The following is a 14,082-nucleotide window of genomic DNA, read 5'->3' as shown; positions in this document are numbered from 1 at the left end:
TGTCACTGAGGACAATAGCAAATAACCCACTGTTCAATGTCGGTGACCAAGCACCGTGTGACCAAATGAAACTCTCCAAGAGTGGAACTCCCTATGAGAAGGGTACAAACCCTCACAGTTATTACAATTTATGCTGTACTTCAAGATCCTGACAATAAAGTGCAGCACACACAGAGACCACAGCAATGCCTCTGTAAAAAAATCAAAAGCACATTGATTGAGTATTGCTTTATGCAAAAGGCAGAGGAGCAAGTAAAGGTTGCTTTCAGGAATACTTTCATCACTTGGACAATCATTTTGCAGCCAGGCACCCAGAGGCACTCAAGAAGAAGGTAATTTCCTCTCAACGAGGGTTGAGAGATGCCCTAAAGGCACCAGCATCCTCTGAAACAGGTTTGCTGGGCAGCAATTTCAAGGCACATGCACTAGTGAGAATTTGGAAACTGAAGTTCCAGCCTGTACTGACAGAGCTGAGCATGGATGTGATTTCTGCACTGTCAAATTTGGAACAACTCATTTCTAAAGCAGGCAGATGAAGCTGGTAGGGCTTCAGAGACACAAATCAATCATGGCAAGTCACACTTTTCTAGAAGAGGCTGATTAACTGAATCCCTGGGAGACAGAGGCATTCCACCCCCACACACCACACTCTCACTCAGGACAGAGGTCACTCATCCCTACAAGTAACCTGTATGATGAACACGAGTTGTCTTATTCCTTCATTAGGTCACAGTATGCCAAGCTCAATTCAATAAAATCTCCATTGCTAAAAGCTGTCTTGTCCACTGATTAAATGCCCCATGTAGTCAATTAGTTAAAACCACTGTCTATCCCATGATCACAGTGGGTTCCTAACATCCCAAACTGAATCTAAATATTTTTATTCAAAAGAATTTTATCAAATGCCTGGATTGTTTTTTCTTCTTTTTCAAACATGCACTAAACGTACACTGAGCTGAGAATTTAACAGATGTTTTTGCTACTATTATAATCTAATCTTTTCCTGCAGGCTGTTGTAGTAATTTTGCCACTAGAAGATAATAAAAAAACATTTTCTCCCCTGCAGAGCTTACCTTTGGCTGACTCAGCTGAGCAGCTGCAGTTTCCTTTACTTGCTTGGAAATTATTGCATCCCAATTGGGCAAGATATTTCTGCTACTGAGAAACAAGTGGCTTCGGAGAAAATGCCAGAGGCAATCAGATAAAGTCTCTTCACCTTGCTCTAGTTGCATTAAAAGCTGGTAATTTGGGCTGCAGCTTTTTCAAGCGGTCCCACAAATGTTTGGTTTTACAGCCAGGAAAAACAAAGCTCCTGAGTTTGCCTATCAAATAACTCTTAAGATTACTGGTGAAACTCTCAGTTTGTATCTCAGTAAGGAATTCAAACAAGTGTGTAAGAGCTTCCAAGACAAACAAAAAAATACCAACAGAAAGTCAGCTCTCAATTGCAACTGTTTAATACCGACTGTGAGCCCTAAGTGTATCTTGGGGTTTCCCTTGCCTTACACAACAGTTGCCTGAACACACCTCCACTTCTGACTGAAGAGGGACAAAGGAAAAAACCTTCAAATCCCAGGTGCTTTGGCCAACCCAATGCTGTGTTTGGTTGATGTGTTGTCCAGGTGAGCATACTGAGAAACAACAAGAAAAATAAACTAAAGTATTACATCTCAGTAATAAAGACTATGATTGAGATAACGTGAGAGCAAATTCAGAATAATTTTAGCATACAGGAGGAAAAAAAGCAGTTTCAGAGTAAGCTAAGACAAACTGGCATATTTAATTCAGTGTTTTATCTATTTATAGTTTACAGATATTTACAGTTGGATCTTGTTTAAAAAGCCCCAGCATTCTGTAGAGAATTAACTTCTAAGCTGGGTAGAACTCCCCAAAGTTAGCAGACTGCTCCCAAGGCAGCCAGGACAGAGAGAGCTGGTGCTCCAGCTCAGCACAAACCAGTTCCCAGGGGTGAGAACCAGTGTGCAAAGGCAGACCATGCTCCTTCCACCAACACACCACTCAGCCCCACAGAAAAGGCAGGAGGAGTGAAAAGACCCCACGCTAAGGCCCTAGTGACAACCTGAATGTGTCCAGCCCAGCAGCCTCCCTCCCCTGGGGGCTGAGATTTCTCCCAGGTTTTCAGGGGTTTGTCAGTGACCTGGTGGCCCTCTCTGTTACCATCCCTCCTACACTGCTAGGCAGCCACATATTGCACTGAACTTAGTCCATGTCCTCATTTATCGGCTCGTCTGACACAAACACAAAGCGTAAAGAAATAAGGTCTTGTGGAAACTCCTATGATTGTCAAGCACTTTAGTTCTAAAGTGCACTATGAGCTTCCCAGCCCACATTATTATTACCAAAGAAAATTAAAAGCTGGAGAAAAAAAATGTTTCTAATACCTTGACAGGTCCATCACTTCCCATTAAAAATAGAAAAGCTATTACAGAAAGTGAACAAGCACCTGAATTATAGATCAGCACAGGCCTGGGCTTGTGTGACTGCACCTGGCAAGGGCCAGAGCTCGGCTCCCCTGCAGCACCTTGAGCAGTGCTGAGGGAACTCCCAGCCTCTCCCAATCCCACCGCCCTCCTGGCATGGCATGCTCGAGGGAGCAGTGGCTGGGAGGGAGGAATGCAAAAGATTTCCCTGCAACGCCAATTTTGGTGTTAATAGCTTGTTCTCTACACAAACATCTGTAACTGCAATCACAAAAGTGGTTAGAAGATGTGATCCAAAGCTTGCGAAGAGGTCTGGTTTCTGTTTCGGACCAGTGCATGTGTAGATCTATTTATATCCCTCTTCTTAACTGTAAAACGCTGGGGATATTTTATCGCTAAAACAATCTTTATACAACGTCATCCATGTGTCATTCTGCTTGGTGGAATATACCGTGATTAGGGGATGATGATGAAACTTGAAACTTAGAGCAGCGAGCAAACGAAATACACTGAGTTATGCTTGCGGGGCCAAGTGGAGAGTGCAGGAGGGTGGTGGCTGTGAGCAGGGCACACGCAGCCATGGGCACAAGCAGCTGTGGGACACACACACAGTCAGTCCTCCGGGGACACAGCCATGGGACACAGGTGAACAAGGGGCACGGGCAGACGAGGGACACAGGCAGACACGGGACACGGGCAGACACGGGACATAGACAAGGGACAGGGGCAGACAGGGGGCACAGGCAGACGAGGGACACAGGGCAGACGAGGGACACGGGCAGGCAAGGGACACGGGCAGCCGTGGCACAGGCAGCCCCTGCTCCCACGCACCCAGCGGGCACTCTCAGCCCCGCTCGCTCCCCCGCAGCTCCGGCAGCGCCGCCCGGTGCTGGCGGGGCCCCGGGGCGCCATTGGCCGCGGTGGCGGTGGGCGGGGAGCGGCGGCGGGCCCGGCCCTGGAGCGGAGCGGAGCCGCTCGGCGCGGCCCGCGGGAGCGCTGGCCGGGGCTGGCCGGCAGGTAATGGGCGAGCGGGATTCGGTGTGGGGCGGAGGGGACAGCCGGGGATTTTACACCGCCGGGATGGAGCGGGGGGACAGGACGGGTCTGGCGGCTCCGCTCCGTCCGCCGTGGGACAGAGCGGCGGGGTGGGGGGGCCGTGTGTGCCGCCGGGGCTCGGCCTGCGGAGTGTGCTGCCCGTCTCGGGGGTTGTGCTGCCCGTCCCGGGGGTTGTGCTGCCCGTCCCAGGGGCTCGAGGGTTGTGCTGCCCGTCCCGGGGGGTGTTCTGCCCGTCCCGGGGGGTGTGCTGCCCGTCCCGGGGGGTGTGCTGCCCGTCCCAGGGTTTGTGCTGCCCGTCCCGGGGTCCCGCGGTGTGCGCTGCCGGTCTGGGTGTCCCGTCCCGTCCCGCGGTGTCTGTGCGCGGCCCGAGTTACCAACTTTGCCCGTGTACCAAAAGCCCGGACGCTGCTCCCGCTGCGGAGCTGTAAGCGGGACCCCGCTTGGTTCGTGCTCCTGTTCCAGAGGGCCACGTGCGCTCCCAGGCGCTGTGGGGACAGGGAATTGTCGCTTCCCTCGGTGGTTCCCCCTCGGCAGCCAGCCCGTGTGTGTCCTTGGTCAAGGGTCCGGTGGCAGCGGGGCGGGAGGTGCGGGCGGAGAGCCTCGGGATGAGTGCAGGGACAGGGAGCGGGGGGACCGAGGGGTAAGGCTCTGCCCTGACTTTCATGTTCTCCTTCCTTCCCTTCCTCCGCTGCTTGGGCGCCTCTGAGCCTGGCTGGCACTCGTGGCAAGAGCCACAGCTGAGCTCAGGCTGCCGCTGTGAGCAGCGGTGCCGAGAAGCTGGGTAGCTCAGTCAGTCCATGTCCCACTGGGACTGGTGACATTCTTAAAGGGCTGATGTGATAGCTAGTCCCAAAATGTACGTGCGCTGCCTTGGGTTCTTCATAAGCATGGCAGGAAGGGGGTTACCAGAGCCTGCCCTCCTTACCCCAGCAGTTACAGCATGCCGGGAAAGAGGGAAGCGAGCTGAAATGCCCTCAGGCAGGAAAAGGACTTTGTTCTTGCTCTAAATGCCTGCTCAGGCAGCTGTGCCCTACTTGCTGTCCTTGGTGAGCAAGAGTTTATGCCAGCCCTAACTCCAGGAGAGATTTCTCAGAGCAGAGCAGAAAGAGGGAGTGAAGGAAAGCTGCAGAGAGATGAAGCTCGGGGCATTTTCTGCTGGCAGCCCTCAGCAGTCAGATCTGGGTGTCATGGACCATCCCATGCATGGTATGCATGAGGTATGCAGTGGATAGCAAGGCTGTCAGTTCCGCCTGATGGCAGGAATGGAAGGATCAGGTAGAACAGCTTCTACATCAGTACACCTAAGCCTTAGATACATACAGACTTGAAAAACATACCCCAGGCTTGCTGACCCGTGAGCTTAAGTTGAAATGCTGTGCCTGGCAGGCATCAGCATGGCTGTTTATAATCACAAGTGAACAAGCACTCATTGTTAACTGTCGTGGCGTGCTTACTTCTGGAGTGGAGTGCCAAGCTGTATTTTTTTTCCTTTGAACATCAGTCATATTCACTGTATAGTATTTGATCACATGTAGAACCAGCAGGTTTGATGAAAAAAACAACCCCAGAATTCGCCTTGCCAAAAATTTCTGTGTGCTGCGAAAAGCAGCACACCAGAAAAACACATCTTACCATCCTAATTTCAGCTGGGTAAGCTGCTGCCGCTGCATGGGCATATGTAGCACTTGGTAATAAGCACTGTGACCCTGCTAACCTGGCACTGCAAACTTGAGCAAACAGGAAAAAAAGTTTACCAAAACGAATACAATAGATTAGACTTCATATCTTCACTTTGTTCCAAAGGGAGAGGCTCTCATCTCCCAGGAAAGGAGACTGTAGTGACACTCAGCAGTATCTTTATTTACCAGAGTCACAAAGTGCTTGCGTTCCAAAGCCAAACTGTGGATTACTTGCAGTGAGTCACAGTATTAACATGAAATTGGGTTTTATGTGGTCAGTCGAGCTGAGTGCTGTGTGGAACTCAGGGCAGGATCTGGCCTATGGTGGGATGTGATGAGTCAGCACCTCACATGGCTGTTTGTCCCCTCTACCTGAACAGGGAGCACACAGAGGGATAGCATGAGTTGTCCAAGTCTGAAGGTAGGCACTGTAAGTCCCACTCTTACTTTTTTTTCATCTTTTTTTTTAAACTTTTTATTATGTGTAGGTGCTGTTCTCCAGTCACTTATGCCTGAGGGGGGGAGAGAGATGGAAGGGAAACATTCTGCTTTTGCATCCCAGGAAAACTTCTTCAAGAAATACCCTGGGCTAGAGCAGTAATTTAGCTGTCTCTGCTAAGACTAACAATTTTAGTCTTAGCAGAGAAGATTTTCCCACGACAGAGCTGGCTTTTCTTAGGTTAACTCGTGGTATTTTAACTAGGTAGCAGACCAGAGGGTGGAGGAGTAAGGACATACCTGCAGGTAGAAGTCTGATGTGTAATAAGAGCTCACTTTCAGGTTTTTTTCACATAACAGGATTGTGCCAGCCCCTTCTCCTTTTGCTCCATGTAGTAAGTCCCAGAGCTTTCTGGTCCTTTCTGCAGGGACCCAGCTCAATGCAACAGCTAAAGCTTTCACAGCAGCAGAGCTTACACTCCCCTGAAAATGAGCTCGGCTTTCCTGGCTCTGTGCAGGCAAGGTGTTTACATCTGGCAAAATATTTTAGTTTCCACTGGAATCTGGTGTGCAGAGATCCCTAGAAATAGAGTCATGTCAAGTACCATAAGTTCTTGAGAGCTTGGGCCATGCTTCTAAACTACATAAAATAAAAGAGGTAGGCTAAGAGCTCCCTAACCCAGAAGCATGAGGAAAGGAAACTGGTAGGACTGCTTTGGTTTATCCTATTTGGTGTTGCTGGTGCCAAAAGTTCTTGACAGTATATTACTGCACTCACAGTCTTTGCACACCAAGGATCCCAAGCTATAATTTAAGTTTTTCCCTTATTATTTGTGTGTCCATCTTGCTCTTCCACACAGAAACTCCTCATCCAGGGATTTGTGGAGAGACCACATCCCAGGATAGGTGAGAGTCTGGGTAACCCTGCTCAGGGAGTTTGGTGCACAATTGTGGACAGCAGTTTGCCCTGCCTGTTTGTTCTTCACCTAATTTGTGTATTTAAGATGGAGAGGGTGAAAACACACGGTGCTAATTGCAGCAGGGCATCTCCTCTCCTTGCACAGATCCACGTGGGGAATGGAGGCTCTCTCCTCTCTGATCACAGGTAACAGATCTTTGCCCAGCTGCTGCATGTCTGTGCCATGGCAGGTTGGTTGGGGTGTGATTTCAGCCCCTGGAATTCCCCCTCTGGCTGCAGCCTGGCCAGAGCAGTCAGTAAATGTAAACTGCCCATTCACATGAGTGGATGTGCCCAACAGTGCCTAGCTCCATCCAGTGCATTCCAGTGCTTTGGGGCTCTGAGGATACAAATCCTTCCTCCAGCTCCAGGGAGACCCTGAGGAAAGCTCTTCAGGAGCACTCACCACTCAGTGCCTCTCAGTGAAAGCTATTTCTGCAGGGTAGGTCACTTCATTTAGGTCTCCCATGGCTAAACCTGCGTCTTGGTCTTGTGACTTCTCACTCCAGAGAAGGAAATCCTGAGAACTCAGAGGGATTGCCTGGTCTGTCTGCCACATGGGTCAGGTGAGAGGTACACGGTGTGCACAGCCTTCAGCAGCTGCTCTGTGGTTTCCCTTCCAGCACAGCAAAGGGGTGATTGGGCTGAGGGGCAGGGGTAGAATGTCCCACACACACAGGGACATTCAGACATGTTGTCATCCTCCTCTGCCCCTTCCCTCCAGCTCTTGGCAGCAGGGACTCTGGGCAGGGAGCACAGGGATGGCAGTGGAGAGCAGCTCTGCACGAGTGGTTTGATGAGCCATTAGCAATAGCAGGGTGAGGACACATGCCCCTGTGATCTCGGAGTGCCTCGTGATGGCTGAGCTACCTCGCTGCAGGAGGAAATGACTCACATTCCCATGGCCAGCTGGCCTTGGGGCAGCACCCTCCAGCCTGCAAGGGGCAACCAAAAAATCGACTTACAGGGAGTGCCTTCCTTACTGCAGACTGCCAAGAGCAAGCAGCTGCTTTCACTGCAGAGTTAACCTTACCTGGGTTTCCTGTTAGAGCAAAAATACAGCACACTATCAAACCCCAGATTGTGTGAGAAGGAGGGTGCAGAGGTGTGGGAGAGATGAGTGTGCTGCATTCCACTTCCCCTTCAGCACAGTTCACACTGTTGTCAGAATGATGTGTCTTGAATTTGGAAGCACCATCAGTCCTGGGATAATGGAGGAAAGGCTTAGCTTGTGTGGGTTTATTCACATCATGGGGGCTTTTTTAATTTATTTTTTTAACCATTTTTGTCATGCATGGAAGACCAGCAGGAACAAATGAAACCACAGAGTTTTCTTTTGTTCCTGCCTCAGCTCTGGCTGAGGAGCTGTGGAGGGGGATGTGTATATAACCAATCCTTGAGAAAGCAGGTGTGCAGTCAGAAACGGGAGGCTTGCTCTCAAGACCCTTTTATGCACATCTATGGATCTGCATAAAATCAGGTACAGACCAAGCAGCTTTCTTTTCTAAGGGTACACAGGGAGACTGGTAAAAAGCACAATGAGGAAGACCTGGCTCTGCCTTCAGGGGCTTTCTATTGCTGCAAATTGAGCCATCCCAATATAGCCTGGGCTGTTGCAAAATGAGGTCAGAAAGTTTGAAGATTTTATTTAGAAAGGTAACAAACTAAAGCAAGGGGTGCTCAGGAGATTACCTGTACCCTCAGATGCATTAGGAGCATCTCACCTGTGCATACACTGACTACTCGCCTTCCCCCAGGTGCAGATGTTTGCAGTTTCACCACTTCCCTCTTTGTGTTCCTCTCCTCAGAGCGAGCTGGAGATGGTGGACCACCTTGCAAACACGGAGATCAACAGCCAGCGCATTGCTGCTGTGGAAAACTGCTTTGGGGCTTCTGGCCAGCCCTTGGCCTTGCCGGGCAGGGTCCTTCTGGGAGAAGGGATTTTAACCAAAGAATGCCGCAAGAAACCAAAGCCTCGCATATTTTTCCTTTTCAACGACATCCTCGTCTACGGCAGCATAATCATCAACAAAAGGAAGTACAACTCCCAGCACATCATCCCCCTCGAAGATGTCACTTTGGAGACGCTGCCAGACACCTTGCAGATGAAGAACCGTTGGATGATTAAAACCTCCAAGAAGTCCTTTGTGGTGTCTGCAGCCTCGCTCACGGAGAGGAAGGAGTGGATCAGCCATCTGGAGGAGTGCATCAAGCACCTGCTGACCAAGACGGGCCGGCAGCCGTGCAGGGAGCACGCGGCTCCCTGGATCCCGGACAAGGCCACGGACATCTGCATGCGCTGCACGCACACCAAGTTCTCCACGCTCACCCGCAGGCACCACTGCCGCAAGTGCGGCTTCGTCGTGTGCGCAGACTGCTCCAGGCACCGGTTCCTGATGCCCCGGCTGTCCCCCAAGCCCCTGAGGGTCTGCAACCTGTGCTACAGGCAGCTGCTGGCAGACGAGAAGAAGGAGGCGGAGGCGGAGCGGAGGCAGGCGGAGCCGATCCGCTCCGCCATCCAGGGCTACGAGCCCTCCAGCGGTGATGACAGCGACAAGTCTGACGATGACAAAGCTGAGCACTGGCCGGCAGACACGGAGTTTTATACCTCAGAAGTATCCTGGTCGTCTTTCCACAGCTGACCTGCCTGGGGGCTGGTGGTGTTCAGGCACTGGGAAGCCAACCTCTGGCCTCCAATGCGTGTCCTTCTCGATGCTTTCCCTGAAGGCCATGCCTAGGAAGGTGGATCTTGGCCCCTGTGTGTGGTGTCAGAGCAGAGGTGAGGTTACCCCTCTGAGAACATCTCATATGATATGAGCACAGAGAGTTCAGCTCAGTGAAGAGCACTGAGGACTGGGACAGCACCCTGTAGATCAGTCTTGGCCAAATGAGCTCACCTTCGGTGCCTTATTCTTCCTCTCTGCTAAAACACAGCAATGTGAACTTCTTGTTTGAAATGTTTTGAGATTGGCTCTTGGGAGAAAAAGGAGCAAGAAATTCCAGAGTTGAACACATTTGCCTGCTCACAGTGTGTTCCTCTGTCAGGGCAAGGGCCACTCTGGATGCCACTTTCCATGAGCAGTCTGAGATTCTCACTGCAAGCGTGCCAGCCTGAGGGAACTGTGCTCATCCCTGCACGGTGGGGCCAGCACTGGCTCCTGTCTTCATCTGCATCTCTCAAGGTTGGAAACACTAAGAGAATGGTACTTGGAGTGCAGGGAGCTTGTGGGAGGCTCATTGTGAGCAGCCCTAGCAAAGCACTGGAGCATCCTGCTCTCCCACATGGAAAGAGGCCATGCCAGTGGTACGGGGCCAGGAGGGGAAAGGAGAGGGGAAAAAGACAGGGAAAATTACACTGAGCAGTGAAACACAGAGGGAGGGAGGTACTGCAGTTCACTCCATTAAGTGCAGAGCCCAGATCTCAAACACAGGTAGTTATACCAGATTACTAGAAACTTGAAAAACTCAAGCCTGTCAGGTAAAAGGACTGCCCAGGGAAGACTTGTTAAAAGTCTTTAAAAATCCAGAAAAAAGCCCCAAATGAAGATCCTGTGAAGTACAGTACTTCAACTTCCCCTTCCCTCGTGGGCTGCTGCCCAAGGCATCGGATTCTCACTTGTGGGCTCACCTCCTGCCTTATCAGTCCCACGAGTCCAAAGTTAAGGTCCTTTATGTACTTCAAGGATGGGAGTCAAAGACTTTATAGTTTACTTGAGATCAACTTTAAAGTTCAAATTCAGTTAGAAATAAACTGTGTTTATTCAAGTATTCTATCATAATGTAGCCCGGGAGTAAATATAGAGGAAATCAGACAACAGCAATTGTTTTGCAGCAGATATTTCTACAAACTCCGTTATTACTTTTAGTATATTTTTGTATTGTGTATTTTGTGGTCTGGAAAAGAAACATGGCTGGGAATACACTGCCAATGTTCTAAAATGTTTCCTTACCATGACCTATTACAAGCCGTGCATTGCTTGACAGATGGCCATGTGTTTTTTTTAAATTTCAGTTCAAGATAATTATTCTTACTGTATTTTATAAACTGCTACTGTTCCAATGAATTTGTATCATTTGACTGTGTGTGAATAAAGATATGGCCAACAGGAAGGAGCCAGGAAAACAGGACAATAAAGCATGTTATTATTGAACAAGAGTCTGCACAAGAGCTGGGATCCAGGCCTGGCCAGCCCAGCACAAGTTGTGGCTCCTCAGCTGTGGGGAGAATGCTCTGGTTTCTATTTACTGCTCGAAGGTAAGGGCATCAAATCTGGTGCTTCCTTTCTATTTATACCATGGTGTTGTCTGACAGACTTTTCCCAAGTCCCCTGCAGTAGTCTGTGTTCATTGGAACGGTGTTTTTCCGGTGGGGACACAGCTCAGAGTGGGCCAACAAACCTTATGACCTAAGCAGATGTTTTTAGGCTTTAAAGCAATAAGTACACTGAGTTCTGTTTTTTCCATCCCTCTCCAGGCTTAGTTCCTAACTGCACAGCAGTGATTGTTTTTACAATGCCTCCCACCCACCAGAAGGGTGTACATGCTATGCAAACAGAAAATGACCTTAAAAATAAACAGCCATTAGAGTGGTTCACAAGCCAAAAATAGCCCAGCTGCTGAATCTGCATCCAATCAGAAATGTATGGCAGTTTTGAACCTAATCCTTAGTTCTATTAGAGATCAGCTTACTTCGTATGTTCAAAGGTCTTACTGTTGCCAGCCCAAAAGACCTGTGAACTGCTTTTATGCTGTAATGAGGGACAGGCACGACTCTAAAGAATGTCTTCTTGGTGAGCAAGAGCGTTTCTTAATCACAGCAGGGGAAAAAAAAAAAAATCAGAAAAAGCCAAACAAACCACCAAAAACAACCCAGCCCCTTTTTTCGGTGCACACTGCTGATGATTTCTGGGGCCATCACGCTTTCCACCAACTGGAAGCCCCAAGAAACCAAGAAGTTCTTAAACTTTTAATACCTATGTAAAAGGATCCTGCCAAGGAAAACATGGGGAAATTCAAACAAAGCCTCTCCCCCACTTCCTGAAGTTCTGTTGTGGAGCTCAGCACTGGGATTAGAGCCTGGGGCTCCTGGCTTCTGGCCTGCTGAACACATGGGTTTTAAATCACAGGCTGTGTGCTGTTACAGTCCAGCCTGGAGTTTTCCAGCCTGATTCTATCTCCAGTGCAGTAATAGGGCATTTCCTGATGGTTTGTGCTCTTTTCTATTTTAGTTGAATAAAGGCCTTAGCAGAAATTCATTCCAGTTTGCAGCCCCACATGGCCAGGAAGAGCAGCAGCCTCAATGCTCACCTTGGGAAACATCTGCAGGCTGGAGGGGTTTTGGGGTCACAGCATCCTCCTGAAGGGCTCCCGGTCATGAAGTATGGAGATCATTTGCCAAAAGAGCTTCCTTGCCTCTTGTGACCCCTGCCTGAAGGTGTCACAGCCCAAAGGGCACAGCAGGGTGAAGGTGTCCCCATTGCACACCAAAGTTGGTTAGAAGGGGAGGAAGAGGATGGCACTGGTGCAGCAGCCAGTCATGAAAGCTTAAGAGAAGGTAATGGGGAGATTTGCTCTGCAGATAAACCGAGAGGATCAAAAAGGTTCACGAAAAGCTGTGTGTTCTGCTGTGCCAAGGCACAGCTCAGGCACACACCAGCTCCCAGCACGGTGCTGACTCAGCACTCACAAGCATCAGGAGGGAGGAGTGAGCCAGCTGCTCCAACCGAGTCTTGCTCACAGTTACTCACTCAGTTTCTATCCAAGCTCGATTTCTGGCTCTGCCACAGGTCACAGCCTCTTCCAACTCACCACTGCTGCAAGGCAGTTTCTCATGTTCCTCACAGCCTGGATTTTTGATCTGGAGGAGGAACTGAGGCATACACACAGTCCCAGCTGCTCCTGAGCTGTAAAAGTGATGTCTTCAATGAAAAGTACAAGCTTCTGTTTCTCACTCTTTCTGCTCCAGGCCATGGACCTTTAAGAATGGTGCTGGCAGGAAGGAGATGTTGCACTGCTGTCCTATCCATGGTGGACACAAAACAGCTGTAGAAAACCCTTGCCCCAGACCTGCTTGCTGGAGATGGTGTCCAGGGCAGCCAGAGAGGAGCACAGGCTGCACACCAGGGTGTAAAGCACTGCAGGGGCAATACCAGCCAGCTCTGCTTTATGTTCCATGTCCCAGGCAGGAACAGCCCCAGTGCCATGCAGGTGTATGGGAGGGAGCTTCTCCTGCCTGTGACCTTGTTCATAAAACCTCCAAACACAGCCAGGGCTGCAGTCCTGTGCTGCAGGTGGAGGAGAGGAGGCAGGCAGGGAAGTGGTGTGAGGTGCTGGTGAACCCTGAGCAGCACCCAAGCTGGCATTTGACTTCAATTCCAGTAAGGGCTGGAAAAACAAAGCAGCAATGAGCAGGTTTGCTGTAAATCTCTTATGGAGGGGTTCACAGCCCAGAGCGAGGTACACAACCTCCCCAGTCTGTTACTGTAGGAAGGGGAGAGAAAAAGGAGGAGGGCATCTAGATAAAAGGTTTTACTTTCTCCAAGCTCTATTGTGCAGCACCTTCTGTTGCACACAGCCTGGGGCAGAGCATCTGCTGCCAGCAGCCATCCTGCTACCTGACTGCTACCTGCCCAGACTGCCCCGTGCAGCAAGGGATTGCTAAGCTTTGGTCAAGCTCTCCTTTTCTTAAATCATAAACACTGTGTTTTGGTGACAACCTATGGGAAAATGGATTTGAGAAGGAAAAAAAAACATTAACTCAAGGCCAGACAGGCCTCTTTCCCTCTAACAGCAACAAGAAAAAACCTCACGCTATTTACAGGAGGAGTTACACATAAGGTAAAATCAGAGCCTTACTGGCTTCATATAAAAAGGATTTCCAGAGTGCTTTCAGGAGTGCCCCTCCTTAGATGGCTCAGACAGCTCCAAAAGTGGGGTGAGAACCAGAACCAACCCACAAACCAGAGCCACCAGCACCCAGGTCACAGCTTCCTGGCTTGTGACAGAGCCTCTGACTTGATGAGTGCTCAGCAGCAAGTTCCAGGCCAACTAACCTGAGTCTCTAGATCCTCCCCAAAATGTCCTTGAGCCCACCTGTTTGGTGTTTGAGCAGCCTCTGAGAGCCAGGTGGGGCTCACAGCCCAGAATCTTTCATGTGCCACCGCAGGATTTGCATACCCTGAGAGCCAGCCCTGCTGCCCAGGCACCCAGTGCCGGCCTCTGGGGCTGGGCTCACAGCATCCTCCCCTGCTCAGCTCCGGGGACAGCAGGGCAGGGCTGGCTCCTCCCTGGGGACAGGCTGCTCCTGACTGGCCTGGCAGGATCCAGCTGCTCTCCCTGCCACACTCCGAACCACAGCTGGCCGCAGAGCCCGGGGAACAGAGATGCTGTGCACTAACCCTGCTGGGGCTCTGCAGCACAGCTTTCTGCTGGGGCTCCAGCAGGGCACATGCCTTCCCCAGCTCAGCAGAGACAGCCTGGTGTCAGCACATCCGTCCCGCAGGGTGTGAGC

At 50.4% G+C, this 14,082-nt stretch overlaps 1 protein-coding gene across 1 annotated transcript; it reads left to right on the top strand.

The window, feature by feature from the left end:
• Positions 1-3,379: 3,379 nt before the first annotated feature.
• On the top strand, positions 3,380-10,695 carry PLEKHF1 (pleckstrin homology and FYVE domain containing 1). Its single transcript, XM_014882285.2, has 2 exons — positions 3,380-3,458; positions 8,381-10,695. Exon 2 carries the CDS (start codon positions 8,393-8,395, stop codon positions 9,212-9,214), a length of 822 nt encoding a protein of 273 aa, XP_014737771.1. The 5' UTR covers positions 3,380-3,458; positions 8,381-8,392; the 3' UTR covers positions 9,215-10,695.
• The last annotated feature ends 3,387 nt before the right edge of the window (positions 10,696-14,082 follow it).

Source organism: Sturnus vulgaris, chromosome 12 (assembly GCF_052056855.1).
Source record: "Sturnus vulgaris isolate bStuVul1 chromosome 12, bStuVul1.hap1, whole genome shotgun sequence".
NCBI classification, from domain to species: domain Eukaryota; kingdom Metazoa; phylum Chordata; class Aves; order Passeriformes; family Sturnidae; genus Sturnus; species Sturnus vulgaris.
This window is presented reverse-complemented; position numbering and strand designations above follow the sequence as displayed.

Bases quoted from the DNA above. Each gene is read 5' to 3' on its own strand.
- PLEKHF1 (XM_014882285.2), top strand. From the start codon at position 8,393: ATGGTGGACCACCTTGCAAACACGGAGATCAACAGCCAGCGCATTGCT.